Source organism: Bubalus bubalis, chromosome 4 (genome assembly GCF_019923935.1).
Source record: "Bubalus bubalis isolate 160015118507 breed Murrah chromosome 4, NDDB_SH_1, whole genome shotgun sequence".
In the NCBI taxonomy this organism is placed as follows: domain Eukaryota; kingdom Metazoa; phylum Chordata; class Mammalia; order Artiodactyla; family Bovidae; genus Bubalus; species Bubalus bubalis.
In genome coordinates this window covers 55,023,292-55,041,674 of record NC_059160.1, presented here as the reverse complement: position 1 = coordinate 55,041,674, position 18,383 = coordinate 55,023,292, and the positions used below count along the sequence as shown (strand labels likewise).

General features: G+C 38.5%; 2 protein-coding genes across 4 annotated transcripts in view; both read right to left on the bottom strand.

Moving 5' to 3' along the window:
- SLC5A8 (solute carrier family 5 member 8) overlaps positions 1-18,383 on the bottom strand; it is a 135,210-nt gene that overhangs the window by 28,697 nt on the left and 88,130 nt on the right. For all 3 annotated transcript variants that reach the window (XM_025283642.3, XM_025283643.3, XM_006043582.4), the window contains 3 exons: positions 16,584-16,651; positions 15,208-15,362; positions 12,334-12,474 (listed from right to left, as the gene is read on the bottom strand). In XM_025283642.3, coding sequence (XP_025139427.3) covers positions 12,334-12,474; positions 15,208-15,362; positions 16,584-16,651 — 364 coding nt within the window. The remainder of the gene's footprint in view (positions 1-12,333; positions 12,475-15,207; positions 15,363-16,583; positions 16,652-18,383) is intronic.
- On the bottom strand, positions 8,391-9,890 carry LOC112584539 (adhesion G protein-coupled receptor A3-like). The gene has a single exon (XM_045165405.1). It carries the CDS (start codon positions 9,888-9,890, stop codon positions 8,955-8,957), a length of 936 nt encoding a protein of 311 aa, XP_045021340.1. The 3' UTR covers positions 8,391-8,954.

Genomic DNA, 18,383 nt, shown 5'->3' with positions numbered 1-18,383 from the left:
ACACATGTATACCTGTGGCGGATTCATTTTGATATTTGGCAAATCTAATACAGTTATGTTAAGTTTAAAAATAAAATAAAATTAAAAAAAATATATATATAAAATATTTCAAAATTTTCTTACTAGCCCTGCCCCGGCTGTTCCATTTGCTCCTCCTCTGCCAACAGGTGCAACTCCAAAAGTCTTTCCTTTGTTGGAACCTAGTGAAAGTTATGCTAATTTTTTTGCTAGATTAGAAACTGCTATTTCCCATACTGTAATCAGAGAAGAAACCAAGAAACAGCTAGAGAAATTACTTGCTTATGAGAATGCAAATCAGGAATATCAAAGAGCTATCGCTGCAATTCATGAGACTGAGGCTATTATTATTTGAAGGCTTGTCACAATCTAGGATCAGAAACTCAAAAGATGCAAATGCTAGCTAAAACAATGGCTACTGCCTTTAAAAAGGGAAATGAAGGATGCTTTACATGTGAAGATAAAGACCATTTAAAAGGGGACTGCCCTAAGAAGGCTAATAAAAAACCTCCAAGAATTCGCCCTCACTGTGAGAGAGGAATGCATTGGGCCAAAGATTGTAAATTTAAATTTGATATTGATGGAAAACCTATTCCAGGGAACTCCAAACAGGGGACCCCCCAGGTCCCCTACAACAAAAACCAGGGGCAAATTCTATCTTTTCCCTCAAACCCTCAACATCTGGCAATGCTACTGTTAATTACCAGCCCTAGATGATTTTTTCCTTTACCCTTAAGCAGTCCCTTCTAGAGTACCTACCAGACTTCTTGGACCCCTGCCCCCTCAAACCTTCAATCTTTTATTTGGCCGATCTAGTTTGGCTTCTAAAGGAATTACTGTTCACCCTGGAATAATTGATTCAAATTATAAAGGAGAGATTCAAATTATGATATAATCTCAGATTCTATGGCAATTCAAAAAGGAGGACAAAATTGCTCAATTACTTCTTTTGCCTTACATTTCTATTAACTCTTCTAATAATGTACAGACAGGCAGATTCAGCAATACAGATCAAAAACAATCCTTATGGACATCATTGGTATCTGAATATGCCCAACCAAATATAAATATCAAAATTAATAATAAAAGATTTTCTGGTCTCCTTGACACTGGATCTAGTATTACTATTATTTCCAAACATTTATGGCCCAAATCTTGGCCTATACAAAAGGTCTCTTGCCAAATTGCAGGAATTTCTCAAACCTAAATACAAGAAATTTATCAAAACGTTTAGATCTACCCATATGAAGGGCCAAAAGGCCAACCTACAACATTAAGACCTTATGTGATAAATGCACCCCTTAATCTAAGAGAAAGAGACTTACTTATGCAATGGCAAACACAGATATACATTCCACATTTTTCCTAGGGGCCACTGCTCATTTAACAAACAAAGCAATTATTAAAATAACTTGGAAGAACAACGAGCCTATTTGGACAGAGCAATGGCCCCTTACGAAAGATAAATTACAGGCTACTAAAGGACTTATAGACACACAATTAGAATTGAAACATATCAAGGAATCTTACTCTCCTTAGAACTCTCCTATTTTTATTATAAAGAAGAAATCTAACAAATGGTATCTCTTAACAGACCTTAGAAAAGTTAATGCATCTATGAAACCTATAGATGCATTATAACCAGGGATCCTGTCACCTACTACTATTCCTCAAAATTGGCACATTATTATTACTGATTTACAAGATTGCTTTTTTAATATACCTTTACACTCTTTAGACCGGGAGAAATTCACTTTCTTCCTTATCCTAATCACACCAGGCCTCATAAAAGATTTCAACAGACTATGGTACCTCAAGGTATGCTTAACAGTCCTAATATTTGTCAAAATTTTACATCCAAGGCTTTACTTCCTATATGACAGCTATTCCCTCATGCATGTATCATTAATAATATACTGTAACTACAAAAGGGAGAAATGATATTTTTGACACTGAATGGCCATGATATTCTTTAGACTCCAGAGAAAACTGATTAAAGTAAACTCTTTTTTGAAATTGCAAAACCGATTCTTCTTACACATGCAATTAGGAAAAGGTTAACTTGTTAAAATACTTTTTTGGAGCTCCAATTCTGCCTGGGATACAAAAACAAGCCTAAGAAAAAACCAAAAATTAACTCTTATCATGTCCTTGGGATACACAGCCCACTCTATCTAGGACTCCAGCCAAAAACGAATTGGTGGAATTAAAAAAAAAATTAAATTAAATTAAAAAATTAAAAAAATAAAAAATAAAACAAAAAGATATTTTAAATTTCAAGTAGAAAACTATGCCTATCTATCTAAAATTATCTATGTCTCACTATATGTCTTTGTTTTTGGATAATATGAAGTTAATAAGCTCTATTTAAATTCAAGTTAACATGAACTGAAAAATATTCAATATTAAATATAATATTTATTTAAATATAAATATATAATTTAAATATAATTGCTAATCTAATTAAGACGTGTTTTAAATCATCATTATGTAATACTTTTATTATGCCTAGGTTTAAGGTAAACTAAATTTGCCAACAAAAAGGTAACTCTTTATATATATATATATAAATATATAAATGAAATAAAAACTTTTAGATAAACTCTATTAAAATAATTATATTTTAAATAAAATAATCTATTATTTTAATCTATTATTATAATCTAAAATAATCTCTTAAGATTGGGGTAACTTAAATTTCTAGAGTTGTACTAAACTAAATAATAAAAGTTTATTAAATAACTAGGTCATTTCCAAATGAAATAAGATTTTAAAACATTAATTACTGAACACTAACTTCCTCTTACAAAAAGTTTTTCTTACAGAAAAACTAAAGAGATTTTAAACTATTAATAAATATATATATTATATAAAATAAATATATATTATAATATATAATATAATAAATACATTCACCCATCTATAAAAATACTAACATATAAGACACTTCATAGTTGCTAAAGAAAAATAAGATATATGCTTTTAATAAAAAGATATAAGAAATGGCAAATAAGATGATGAATACAAAAATATAAACAGGGTTTATGACAAATGAAAGAAAATTTTATGACAAATGGATTTAACTCATTACCCTGAACTTTCTTCCTCTTCCTTCTTACATGTCTCAATCAATACAAATTCTTCTTTTATAGGGGCCACACCTCTCCAAGGTGAAACTACAGAACGTTATAACCCACTTATTACCTTACTTTGCAATAATGAGAATTGCCTAATTCTATAAAAACAGACAATGGCCCTACCTATATTTCTAAACAATTCAAACAATTTTTACATTCATTCTCTATTAAACAGATTACAAACATTCCTTATAATCCACAAACACAAGACATAATTAAACAAACACATTACACACTGTAATACAAATAGAAAATTAAATAAAGAAAAATACACAGGAACACTTTTATCTTCCTTATCCAGGGCTGACTTTTTACTAGATTCTGACGCAATATATTTTTTAAGCCTATAACTACTGTTAATATAGCTTTATTTCTATTTCCAGTCTGTAAGATTCTTAAAACAAAATAACATCGACTTCAATGCCTGTTTCACAATACAAAACAAAAACAACATAAAAAGGACACCATTTGCCAAATTAGTTATTTGTTCCTAAGAATATCAAAAGTGCAAAATATTCACCTTCTTTTCAGGTCTGTCTTGAAAGTATAATCATCTTCCTTGACACACTGAACAGAGAAATTTAACAGCTGCCACGCTGCATTTCTTTTCCAAGGACAAGGTCAAATATATTTGGATATGAGCAACATTTCATTTATCAAGTTGTTCTGCATCAACTTTCAATAATTTCACTTAGGAAAAAATATTTGAATGTTTGCTCCTAATCCTTTGCCCCAAATAACACAAACCACTTCAAACACAGTCAGATCCCATTTTTTTTTTTAATATCAGGAAAAATGTATATACTGAATGAAGAGAAAATCAACCCATTAATTCAAAACCACAGACAAATACCAGTCCCAAACAGATTTCTAGATGATTTTTTTTTCTTTTGGACTGAAATATTTCCTAAGAATGTTTTCATCATTATTGCTTTCCTTTCTTTCTATAACTATTGTTAATATAGCTTTATTTATTTTAAATTTTTAAAACTTACCGCAAGGAGATATTTTGACAAAAGCAGAAAAACATTTTGAAACATTAAAGGACACCTCCCTTCCTTTGCCCATTTGATATCAAGACAGGTTAACTAATCTATGGAAATCTAAGAAACTAATCTTACAGGGAAAGGGATATGCTTCTATTTCTCCAGATGGATCCAACGAACTCATATAACTTCCTCTTCAGAAGATTCAACTTAAGGGGGCCCCCAACGTTCAGACTAGAAATGATACAACAAAAACCTCAGGAGGAAGCAATTCCAATACAAGCCATGGAGACTTTAAAAATTTCCAAAAAACACCGCACTCAATGTCATCGACCTTATGATCTCCCTACTTGGGGACAGATAAAAACCCTTACTAATCAAACGGAAAATCTGATTTCTCAACAGGGAATGCCTCGGAATCCTGAAAATATTTTTCTTTGCTATGCTTGCTTTGCTTGCTTTTGCTTCCCCCGCTCAGGCTGACTTGATTGATCACACTTAATGGACTTATGTACCTAACTCCCCTTTTTTATTGTAGGTTATAGAATGGACAGATATAGGACCAATCATATCCACTAATGACTCAACACATATGCCCCCTCCTTGGAAGTTGGAGGAGCCCTCTCATCCTGAAAAAGAAGAAAAACTAATTAATATGTCTCTAGGTTATGAAGTCCTTCCTTTTTATATGGGCCCAACAGAATTATGCATAAATGTTAGCCGACAAACTTAGGCTTTCACCCTGCCTCTAAAGGAAGACTTTCAGACACTGCTTGGATTATTTACTACCCTTTCTTTGTCCATGAACCATGTTTATACTACTGAAACTTTAGGGAAAGAGTTAAGGAAAGAACAAAGAACACTATGTAAAGGGTTTACTAACAAGAACTTTAAATATATTCCTGTTCACTGGGACAAATGTCAGGCCAAATCAGGAAAATTAATGTTTATGGCTAATCATACAATTGTTGATTGGGGACCCCATAGTATATGGTTATCTAACTGCTCAAATGATATTAACAACACTGTGTATGATTATGTCACTCAAATAACATAGAAGGTTACTAATACTACAATGGAACATTACCACGACAGAGGACTTCTTGGGTGACTTGACGGTGGAATGGCCACCCCCCTTGTCCTCGAATCGTCCTTGATAAACAGATTGGGCATAAACAATGAGACACCTGGAAACTTGCTGCAAGCACCGAGGAACTTGGGACTTGGACTAGACATTTCACAGGGAGCAATCATAGCCATAGAAACTATTTCTTTCATTATAATCAATCATATTTTATACAAGCCTATGTTCCACTTCCTTTTGTTGCAGCTATAGGAAATTTACAATTCAGTACGACTTTACGTTCTGTAACTTGCATAAATTGTAAATTATATACTTGTCTTAACTTCTCTATTTCCTTGAGAAATGACTCCCTTTTGATTCTTCGATCTCGACATAATCCGTGGTTACCAATAAATCTCCAGCAGCCCTGGGAAGAAGGTCCCATGGCTGGACTTGCTTCCCAGTTACTTACTGAATTGTTCCGACAATCTAAACGATTCATTGGATGGCTGATTTTTGGCATTTTGGGATTAATAGCTATTTGCACCACTGCTGCTATCACTGGTGTTGTTTTACAAACCTCAATTCAAATACATAATTCTATTCAAAATTGGACTAAAGATGCCCATACTATGCAGGCCACTTAGGCTCAGATAGATGAGGATATGCAAGATGAAATACAGGAACTAAAAACAGCTATCAGATGGGTTGGAGATCAATTAATAGATGTACAAAAACAGGTGATGCCAAAATATGATTGGAATTCTACTCAATTTTGTGTTACTCCTGTTCATTTCAATAATAAAGCCTACAACTAGGAACAAATCAAATTTCATTTACAAAACATACATGAAAATGTCTCTCTGAATGTACAAATATTACAAAAAGACATATTTGAAACCTTTTCTAACAATCTGCCCTCTTCCACTAATTTGAAAACTTTGGCTGAACAACTAGCTGATCAATTATCTGGGCTAGACCCACGCAGATGGTTTCAAAGCATTACTCACAGCATCGGGTCTAAAACTGTAATTTTGGTGATTGTCTTAACAATTATATTTGTCATCTACCGTTGCCAAGATTCATGCTAAGATTGTTAAAACTAAACAAACTCTAATGGTCAGAACTCTTTTTACAAATATTATAAATAAATAAGGGGGAATTGTCAGGGAATGTTTAACAGGAGGATTCCTATGTGCTGTTTCTCACAAGTCCTTTGTTTCTTTTTTAAGTGGAACAGCACGCTGCTCCCAGGAACTGAGGTCATTGTGTGAGACAGGCTTGAATCTCCTTTAGTAAACATTCTCTTTACGACAAAACTACTTAGTCTTGATCCCCTTTCTTGAGATGTGGATTGTCTCCTGACCTTGTGACCGTTATTAATCCCTTGTTCCCGTGGTGACAGGTGCTGTACACTTGGTTTTCTGATCTTTAGCACTGTCGACAGAAACTTCTTGTACGAAACTTCTTGTACCATAGCCTTTCTATACTCACAGAGAAATCAGTAAAGCACCTTTGCTCCATCAGAGCTTGAGATCCCGTGTCTTTCTCTCTCTCTCTCTCTCTCTCTCTCTCTCTCTCTCTCTCGGCTGATTCTTTGCAGCACAGAGACCCGTCTTGCTCACTGTCCTGCCCGGGCTTCTAAGACTCTCTTGAGAAGGCACCCTGTGCTATAACCCTCCTCGAGAGGGAGCCCGGTGCCTTCGTGAGACATGCAAGTCCTGTGTCAAGGGCTTTATTGGTTTTCTGCATAAACCAAGGAGTATCAGCCTCTCTCTTTTTCACTTTCTTATTGTCGCCTCCAGACGACCAGGTCCCAGTCCATTAATGGACCCCAACACTATATACCTGAAACTAAAACAACATTGTTAATAAAGTATACTCCAACATAAAAATGTTTTAAAAAATTAAAAGTAGTATAACTATATGTCATCTCCAAATCACCAGAAATATACCCAGACACTTTCCTACTCAGTCACCGTACCTCATTTATATATGAGTTAATATCTTATTTTATGTTTTATGTTACTTTAATGCCAGTCAGATAGACCACTTATCAACATCTGATACTATATCCAGTCAATCAGTGTCAGTAGGTCTTGTCTCTTTGGCTGGGGTTCATTCTTTCCATGGAGCCAATGTTAGAAACTGGGAGAAAATGGTTCCCCTGAGTTCTTGTTAAAGAGACCATTGGACTATTTGGAAGGAAATTGTTTTCTACTAAGAAAGCTCTGATGCTATTCTTTTAGTTATAAAATTGGGCTTTTTGAGCTCCATATTCTCAAAGAAGCATGTTCCCAAAGAAGAGCCTGTGCACAATTACTTTGGGAGGGACATCAGCTCTAATGTGGATAGATTACTGGATATATAAATTATATTTCTTTAAAGTGTCTTAAAATATCAGCATTCCTATGCTCACTTTGGGGGGATTCCATATCCAGTTACTATACTCATATTGATATAGATCTTTCATTGTGAAATTTACCAAACATAGATAATGTCTAAACCAACTTACTCTCATATGTTTAAATCTGACATCACATATTTTTTTTCACACAATGGCAAACACCTATTTACTGTATTAAATACAAGCCTGAAACGTTAACTAGATACTACAGATTTCAAGAAAATTACATTTCAGATTCCCAAAATATCTTGCTGGTGCTTTGACAACTGAAACATTGTTTTAGAGGCTTTTTCTAAAATTCATAAAAAAGCAACACTTGGGGGATATAAAATACCCAAAATCCAAAACTTAAAAGTTTATTCAAAATTCTTTTGAATCCCTAAGGTGGCTGTAAACAGTCTGCTTTTACATGTTCATAGCTTAAAGGAATGTGACTATCACAGTTTATATGGATTTCTTACCCAGGAAGCCCACCAACTCTACACAGTAGTTTCGTGTTTCCATAACCCAGTCCTCACATTGCCAGTGCTATCCATACCCAGCAAGGGTGCCTCCTGCCCACTGCTTTTGATTGGCCCATTATGAATGGCCAAGTTCAGGCCATAAAACTTCTGCTGACTTTCAAGTTCAACTACAGTTGGCTTCCTTACTGCATCTTTTTTTACTACTAGTTGAAACAGGCTTTTCAAAATTCCTGCTGCTTTTGGGAAGCGTGCTACAGGCATCACTGCTATCTTGTTGCGTGTGGGGGGGAGGGTTGTACTGTCTCTCTCTGTAGGCTAAGTACGCCCTCCGACTCCGAGAGTGTCCTTCATTACTGCCCAGCCGACTTTTCGGCAGGCCATTCTGCACACTGCCTTCCACGCTCGTGGGGACGTCGTAGGCATATTCTCTGAGGACCGTGAGTCTACTGGCCCAATGCCCTTTACTTCTGTTTTTATGATGGCGGCTTGGGTGCACATTTGTTCAAAATGGACTGGCTCAGTGCCCTTTACTTCTGTTTTTATGATGGCGGCTTGGGTGCACATTTGTTCGAAATGGAACTTCTAAAGGCACCACATGCATTTTAATATCGTTGTCCATTGAATGTTCTGTCAGACTACTATCGAGCTGAGGCATGGCATTCAAAGGTAGGGAACTGGTGTGGCACTGGGCCGCAGCAGCCTGCATGTTGGTTTATTTGCAGCCCTGGGAGGAGTTTTTGAAGCTCGAAGCACTCTTGTTTGTGCATGAAGATTCTGCGCTGCTGTTGGTGCACTTGGGAGCCTCCCCACTGGGCCGGCTGGAGCTGGGGGGCTGCATGTTGACTTGGACTGAATAGGCGCTCCTTCCTGGGCAGCAAGTCATGATCTATGCGAGCTGGACATCCACCCTGTTGACACAATGGTGAATGAACCACTGAGGCTCAAACACGTGGCTCCAAAAAAGAAGCTAAAAACCAAGTCCAAAGGGTAATACAAAGAAACAGCCAAGGCCCCAAACATCCACAGGGCAACATACAAGAGCAAGGTAAGGCTGGCCCCCAGAAGCTGAGCATGGAAAGTGTGTTCGTTTTCCAGAGCTGATGTGGAAATCAGGGACAGAGACATGGAGTCCTGATAACTGACTTCTCCATTTTCATTGGCTGCCAGCCATTGCTGCTCCTCGGTGGGCTCCTTCAGCTCATATTTGCGCTCAGGGTGTCTTTTCAACTGAATAAATATGCTGAGAAAGTACATACAGTTTACAGAAGTAATGAAGCTGGCGGGCCCGTAGAAGGCTCCCAAGGAGGGTTCCCATGCCATCCAGCAATAGGGTGCATTTGGCCGACTGCGGTAATTCTTGATGTTTGCTGCTGCAGTGATGCCACAAACTATGATGGGTATACCACCACCGATCAGGTAGAACCTGAGCATTGGTGGAGGTGGCAGCTCATCAGGGTCCTGACATCTTTTAGCTTTTTTAGTGACTTGTTTGTAGATGTTCCGAGCTGTCATTCCCACCCATAGTACTGTAGCAAGAGTGGAATAATGAAGAATTATTCCAACTGCTTGGCAGACACTGGCATTTCTAGTTTGACTTATTCCTCCCACAAAGACCACACAGGTCAGAAAAATATGAAAGCACAAATTCACAAGCATGTGCCAGCCTTTGAGACTGATTCTAATCAAACTGTGCTGGTATATGTAACTGACGCTGACCGCTAAGAGGCACAAGAGAAGAATAGCAGCAGTAGTGTAGACCACAGGGTGCAGGAGATGGGCTGCCTGGGTATAGAATTCGGATCCCGTCAGATCCATTAAAACTGCATAGTTACTAAGGGAGTAGCACTGAATGGTAGTGATATTTTCAACCGAATAGAGTATATGGCACCCATCTGTCTTCCAGCCTCCTTGTCCATTCAGCAAATCGAAATCCCACTGGGCAGCCACAGCATCTGCTCCAAGTGCAATTCGACGCAGCGTCACATTAACGGGGATGTGGTGGGTATCAATGTTCACACCATAGGGTGACCGTGCGGTTCGGCAGCGTGTCCGGGGGGAGGACCTGTGCGAGCTCCAGGCTGCTGCACACCACCTTGCCCTCGGAGGCTCCCGCCGCCCTCCCGGTACCTCGGGGCCGCCCGTCGTGCTTGCAGCCCGGGGGCAGCGCCACAGCCCCGTTGCCCAGCAGTGCGAGCAGCGCCAGCCGCAGCAGCAGAAGGGGCGGCGGCGGGCGGCCCCGCAGGGGGCCGGGCGGCCGGCCGGGGCCTGCGGGCCGAGCGACGCTGCGCTGGCCTAGCAGGCCGCCCGGTGCCCCGGCGGACTGGAGCGCATCGCGGGCCCCGCGGCGCCGGGAGTCTCGTGGTGGCCGGAGGACGCGCCCTCCTCGGCGCCGACATGCTCATTTGTCCGCAGCTGCCGCGCTGGGCCCTAGGCGAGCGGCGGGGTCACGGCCGCGTGGGTCCCAGCGCCGCTCTACTGCCGGGCGGGAGCGCCGCTGCTTCCTCCACCTCCTCCCATCACTTATTTTTAATATCCTCCCTTAATACAAAGAGAATACTACTCCTCCTACTTCAATCACCTTGTTACTCTTATAGTTTTAAAGCTTCAAAATGCCTGAAAGCCAACTCAGCCTTATTTATCAGTATTAAGAATGCTGGTCACCAAGTTTATCTGAGGCCTCCTGAGAAAAAACCAGCCACTGCTCACACTTTGCACAAGCCAAGATGGGCTGGAGACTCCCCTGACCATGCTGTCCTTCCGACCTCTGTACATGCATGTGCTAAGTCACTTCAGTAGTGTCTGACTCTTTGCCACCCCATGGGCCGTAGCCCGTCAGGCTCCTCTGTGTACAAGATTTCCCAGGCCAGCATACTGGAGTGGGTTGCCATCTCCTACTCCAGGGGATCTCCCCGACCCAGGGATTGAACCCGCATCTTTTATGTCTCCTGCTTTGGCAGGCAGGTTCTTTACCACTAGTGCCACCTGGGAAGCCCTCCAGAGGGCTCATGATAAGAGGTCGGAAGCCAACCTCTGTGCTTTGGGCAAATCACTCTTCCTACCTGGAATGCTCTCCCATTCTTCTCCACCAGCCCACACGTGGTCTTCCTTCAGGACCTGCCTGCTCAGCAGGAATCTCTCATTCATCCCTGCCTTCACATCCCAGGATTTGAGGTGGAAAAGGGAATTCACATTTACTGGATCCCGGCCACAGGCATGACACAGTATTTTATAATTCCTCCACAAGATGTGTGATATACTCATTGTATAAGTTTAGAAACTGAGGTTCAGAAAGTCTAAGAAACTCACCCCATTACTCAAGTAGCAAGTGTTAGAACCAGGTTATAAACCCATAACTGTGTCTGAATATAAAATGAAACAACACATCTGGCAGTACAATGCTCTAGAACATTTCCTCTACTGTTACATTGTTTCAGGGAACTGTTATACCTCTAGTGTTCTTCCACTTTTCACATAGTTGCATATATTTTCCTAATTTGATGCTATGTTCCTTCATGATTGTTGTTCAGTTGCTAAGTCATGTCAGACTCTTTGCAACCCCACAGACTGCAGCACACCAGGCTTCCCTGTCCTTCGCTATCTTCCAGAGTTTGCTCAAACTCAGGTCCATTGTGTTGATGATGTCATCCAACCATCTCATCCTCTGTCCTTTATGATAAGAGCCACATATTTATAATTTTTATTCCTTATATTTCCTTATGCAAAGAGATACAAAATAAATGCCTATTTATTTGATAAGGTTTGTTTTACTTAATAATTGATATAAATTTTCTTTTGGCCACATCATGTGGCATGTGGGATCTTATTTCCCCAACCGGGGATCAAACCCTCACCCCTTGCTATGGAAACACAGAGTCTTAACCATTGGACCACCAGGAGCACAGCACCACCCATCAGGAGAAAACTGAATTAAAGATTTGCTGAGTGTGGCCCTGCCCACAAGAGCAAGACCCAGTTTTTCCCCACAGCCAGTCCCTCCATCAGGAAGCTTGCACAAGCCTCTTATCCTCATCCATCAGAAGGCAGACAAAAGAAACAGAGGTACTTGATATAAATATTTTAAAATATCTGATTCAAAACATACAGTACCACTTTGTTCTATGTGACCCTTTTGTAAGTATATCATTTATCTCTTAGAATTTTATGATACAAAAGACAAACTCCAGCAAAGCTTGACTTCTAAGCATCCATAAAGACAATTGATAGTTATTCACGATTCATATACCATAGTTTGGCTTACAATTTTGCCTGGAACCTGCTTTTACAGGAAATATATCTCTGCACTTGGGATTGATTCACGCCATAGATGCTGGTCCACGTGAAGGTCCCTCCTATAATAATCGTCCAGAATGTGTGTCTTTGCAAAGGGTTAGGATTAAAGCTAAATGAAAACAAACAGAAAACAAATTTGAACTCTCAGTAAACTATTACAGAAGTCTTTCTAGAGTGTTTTGGAAGCAAGCAATGTATACTTACATAAATATAAACAAATATATATATATACACACACAAATATGTACAGATTGATTAAGTAATGTAAAAGGTAGAAATATTTCTAACTTAAGTTCAGTGAAATAAAAAAATCAATACTTTCAGAGATTTGGAAATTCTGGATAGGACTGGGGCCAAAATGAATGTTTCAATTGTTGTGAACATTTGTAGAAACTGTTCTCTCATGGCCACAGGAAATTATTTAAACAAGTCTGCCATGCTGTAATCAAAGAAGATCATGAAGCTGAAGAAAGAGAGAGCAAGCAATTCCTAGGTACATTGGAGCAACAGATATGGTACTGAAATAAACATAATATCAACACATTTCATGTGTATAATTCCTCTCCCGGAACATTTATAGTCCCAGTTCTACTTTATATTCAAGCCGAAGATTTCAATTAATGCAGTTTAAAGGTTTTCATGTTTAAAACTACCATGTCATTATAACCATGTTCTTAAAATGTTGTGTGCACCATCTACATACTCATAGTTGAAAGTCACACTATGGCACTGAAACAAAATACAATTACAAAGAAAGCTCAGCTTCCACATTCAATACATCTTTTAATTCTTCTTACTGTATCATCTTGGAAGGAATGAGTCTGTTCATCTCTGATACACAATATAAGCTTGAAAATTTTCTGCAAAATTAGCTTTAATGGAAACATTCTGCATTTCTGAAATTCTGCAATTTCACTTCAAAGTTTATATTTGAGATCATTTGGGTAAAGTGCTACAACTTTATGTGTTTTCAGCATTCTAATGGAAAGATGAGAGCCTCTATTCCATTCTCTAATAGTTAATATCAAAGGCTAAGAGTTTCAAGGGTGTTGGCCCTTTCTCCCATAAAGAAAGTGGCTACTATACTAGCTAATAAACGTCAAGAGCTAAAGGGTTCTGTGAGTTACTGGAAGAAAGTAAGACAAGATTTAAAACACCCAATTTAGTGGTTTTGGTTTTGGCAATACAGAATACATATGCCAAACATAGACCATATGGAAAATATCAACACAAAATCCTTCTCTTCGTTTATCCTACCCAGAGCAGATTTATTGTCCACCATCATATTCTTAAAATATATTTGAATAACAAGGGATATACAATAAGGCTTTTCATTATTCCTTAATTGTTGGAAACCTTGTAAGGGTCATAAAAATGTCTAATCTTTTACTTTTTGGAATCTCTTACTGGTTATAAGTTATTATTTCAATGCAGCAATGTATTTACCCTTTGTATAAACTGACAGTTATTTTGCAGAAAAATTGATTGACTCCATACCCTTTCCCCTCAACCTAGCTGACTAGGAAGAGATTTGGAAGTAATCCAGGTCTACCGAGTGGCCACTGGTTGTTTCTGCCTCTTGGTATCTATTCCTCACTCTTCTACCCACTCCAGTATTTTTGCCTGGAGAATCCCACGGACAGAGGAGTCTGATGAGCTACAGTCCATGGGGTCACAAGGAGTTGGACATGACTGGGAAATTAACACTTCTAGTAACAGCAACCTAGGTTTGCCTTGGGAAAATAACCATTTTTCCATTAAATAGTCTAAATGATGGTCAATCAAAATGTTCTACTCTGTCCTAGCTAATGGATGGAATCAAGCCTAAGCTAGGCCAACTGGAGGCTCTATTTTCTTTAAAAATATTGAGAACAGTTGGAGTTGATTCACTGTAACTCATTCTTGCAAATTAAGACATTGACCCTGTCCAATTTCTAACTTTATTCTCAAACACTAACACCTTCTTTCAGATAACTAGAAGAGAGCCACCAAGTGTAAAGTGATTTTCTTTCCTCTTGCCAGTGATTTCAGCTTGCTTATCTCATAGCAGAGCTTAAAAAGAAAATTAGCTGGTTCATGTCAAAATGAGTCCCCCTGCACATTGAACATGATGTATAAGGAAGACACTATCATTCCAAAAGATAAAGTGTTTTAAATAGTCTTTTAAATTGTGTGATATATTTGTGATGAAATATCTAGTTTCTCCATTAGCCTTCTTTAAGAAAGTTGAATAGTTGTTGAAGACATTATATCATATGTAATGCTGATACCTGAGGCATTGGCCATAACTTCTCCAGTCAATATTCTAGAAATAATATTTAATATTACATAATATACATTAAATAATATTCACATATAAAATACACACATATATAATAATAATATACTACATATTACGAGGGCCATATTAAAAGAGGAATTCTCTAGGCTGCTTGAAACAAAGAATTGTCAAAATGGAATCACTATCTTTTAGTGTTTTTCTCTTAAAAGGTTTCCTTTCCTTACCTCTCCACTATATCTTCCCTTCTCTCCCTACCCCTACCTTTCAACCTATCTCAGATTTTAATTTCTGGAAGAAAATACTCTTTTGCTATCAATCCCTTCTCAGGAGGAAGCACCATCCTTAGCACCATGTAACTAAGTACCACCCAACTGCTTCCACCCTTAAAGTGAAAACTTCTTACACTTTTATGTGCCAGCTTCAAATTTTTGTACCATGACTTTAATGGTTAGTTTGTTTTCTAATATAAATTTATTATTTCAGCCAAGAGACTTTTTACAGAAAAAAAAAGGAACATTCTATTAACCAAGAAGTAAATACTTAACCAAAAAAGCAACTTACTTCCAGAAGTTTAATCTTCCTCCATTGGAGGCATCATTTATAATAGTGCTGATTCCACCTTGAATCAATGCAGCCTTTATAATCACAGATGTAAAGCCAGCCACCATGATTCCAACTTGAAAAACATCCGTCCAGATGACTGCTTTAAGACCACCCTTTGAGGAAAAAGTACATTAGGATTAATGCTTCTACCAGACATTATTAAGCACTTACATGCTTATACACTCTCCTGGTCAAAGATAAGGAAAACATGAATCTTGGCCAAGAAGTGCACCCAAGGGAGATAGTCAGGAAGGTAGTACTTAGATCAAACTTTCAAATATAAACAGAATCCAAAATGAAAGGTCCTCCCAGCAGAGAAAACAGCGTGGACAAAAAGCCTATGCTTAGTCACTCAGTCATGCCCGATTCTTTGTGACCCTGTGGACTGTAGCCTGCTAGGCTCCTAGAATTCAAAATACATGGCATGCTTAGTGTGTCCAGATATATATTTTGGAGAAAAGTGGAGTGGTGTGGGGATATTGTTAGGAATAAAACTCAGAGTCAAATTGCAGTATCATAGATTTTATCCTATAGGCAGGACTGATGGTCAAACAGTATGCACAAAGAAGGCATGCATGTGTGCTCTGAGGGGATCCAATTCTTAGTGATCCCCTGGACTGTAGCCCACCAGGCTCCCCTGTCCATAGGATCTTCCACGCAAGAATACTGGAGTGGGTTGCCATTTCCTACTCCAGCAGATCATCCCAACCCAGGGATCAAACCCACCTCTCCTACATCTTCTGTATTGGCAAGTGGATTAGCACAAAGAAGGACATACCAGTTACTGAAAAAATAAAATTGTTTCGTACTAGTCACTGCCCAAGTGTACCCCTCCAGAACCTTACCGAGTCCCTCTTTGTAGACTTTGTCTTCTACATCATCAAACAACTAAAGTATTAAGACTTAGAGTATCACAGGTTGCACAAGACTTGCACCACTGCTAAGGATCAGCATCAATGATAATACTAGTGCCCATGCCATACTGGTTCTTACATATTTTTACTGTCACTCCTGCCTAAAGGCAATGGGAAATTATCTCAGGTCACTAAGCTAAGGAATACTGTGAGCATAGCTATAATAACATGACAGCAATATGAGCAAATTATGAAACAAGATTGGGGACCACTGCATGGTTCAAATGAAGAAAAAATATCAGTTATGATCAATGTTTTACAAAGGATCAAATTTTACCCTGGACTGAATATTCCTTATAAAAAATAAGTTATTGTGGGAAGGAAATATAAACAACCCAGACTGCAGCATGCATTGATTGAAACTTTTAATTTTGCAAAGCAATGTATAGGGTAAAGGGAGAAATAAGGTTCTTGACATACCATAGTGCAGTAGAATGTGCAGACCACACCAGTAGCCACTACTACACCCCACAGATCAAATCCCGTGACTGTAGAAGAAAAGAAAATGCATGTATAACTGTGAAACATACACCAGTACTTCTCAAAAAATCATCAGCAGGAGGCTATATCATTTACTGGGCACCTACCTCTATACCCTCTTACCCTAAACTAGGCCCAAATCTCAAAAAATGTACCAAAACAAATAGAGTTCAAAAATTTATTTGATGAGTTAAATAGACCTGGCATCTACCCTCAAACACTATACAGGATCCAACATTGGCTAAATCAAATACATGAAAAAGCATTTATATTATAATTAAGCTGAGAAACTGCTTGATATTGGGAGGTGGTTACCCAGACTGAATGGGGTCATAGGATATTTGTTGTTATGGTTCAAATAAACACATTTTTCTACCACTCCTTGAAAGACAAGCTGTCCGTGTTACTAAAATGGGACCAAGAAAGAGAAACGTGAAAGTGAAAGTGAAGCCGCTCAGTCGTGTCAGACTCTTTGCGACCCCGTGGACTGTAGCCTACCAGGCTCCTCCGTCCATGGGATTCCCTAGGCAAGAGTACTGGAGTGGGTTGCCATTTCCTTCTCCAGGGGATCTTCCCAACCCAGGGATCAAACCCCGGTATCCCGCATTGGAGGCAGACGCCTTAACCTCTGAGCCACCAGGGAAGCCCAAGAAAGAGAAAAGCTTATATCATTTGTTACCATTTATTTAAGAAGTAAAGGGGCAAAACTTCCCTGGTGGCTCAGTGGATAAGAATCTGTCTGCCAATGCAGGAGACATGGGTTTGATCCCTGATCCAGAAAGATCCCACATGCCTTGGGGCAACTAAGCCCATGTGTCACAGCTGCTGAGCCTGTGCTCTAGAGCCCGGGAGCTGTAACTACAGAGCCCACACGCTGCAACTACTGAACTGTCATTACTGATTCCATCACCATGGGGTCATTTAATGTTCCCCAGTCCTCTGTACTTCTTGTGAACTAGATCTAGAAGCATTCTCAGACTTCATTTCAACTTTTTGCAGTAAAAAGCTGCAACTATTAATGTGTCATTAATTAATTCACTCAATTTTTAAAAAAAGAAGCAGTGGGTCAAATTATATTTTTTAATGGAAGGATAACAACTCTATGCCCACAGATTTGAAAGAAAATTTTACAAAAGATATCTGATAAGGGATTGTTCTCCATATCATACAAAATGCTTAAAACTCACAGTGAAAAAAAAAAAAAACAACAACTGATTCTAAACCATACCAAGACCTTAACACATACCTCACAAAACATATATAGATGACAAATAAGCATATGAAAAGATGCTCCACATCATATGTCATCAGGGAAATGCAAATTAAAACAACAAGATACTACCATACACTTGTTAGAATAGTCAAAATTTGGAACATTGACATCACATGCTGGTAAGGACATGGAGCAACATAAGTCTTTCATGCATTGCAGGTAAGAATGCAAAATGGCAAGAGCCATTTTAGAGGGCAGTTTGGTGGTTTCCTACAAAACTAAATATATTCTTGTAATATAATTCAACAATTGTACCCTTTGGTATTTACTCAAAAGAGTTGAAAACTGCGTTATGAAATAGTCTCCAAAAAGTTGAAGTCTGAGAATGCTTCTAGATATACTTCACAAGAAATACAGAGGACTAGGGAACATTGAAGAGGAACTAAAAAGCCTCTTGATGAAAGTGAAAGAGGAGAGTGAAAAAGTTGGCTTAAAGCTCAACATTCAGAAAACGAAGATCATGGCAT

Bases quoted from the DNA above. Each gene is read 5' to 3' on its own strand.
- LOC112584539 (XM_045165405.1), bottom strand. From the start codon at position 9,890: ATGGATCTGACGGGATCCGAATTCTATACCCAGGCAGCCCATCTCCTG.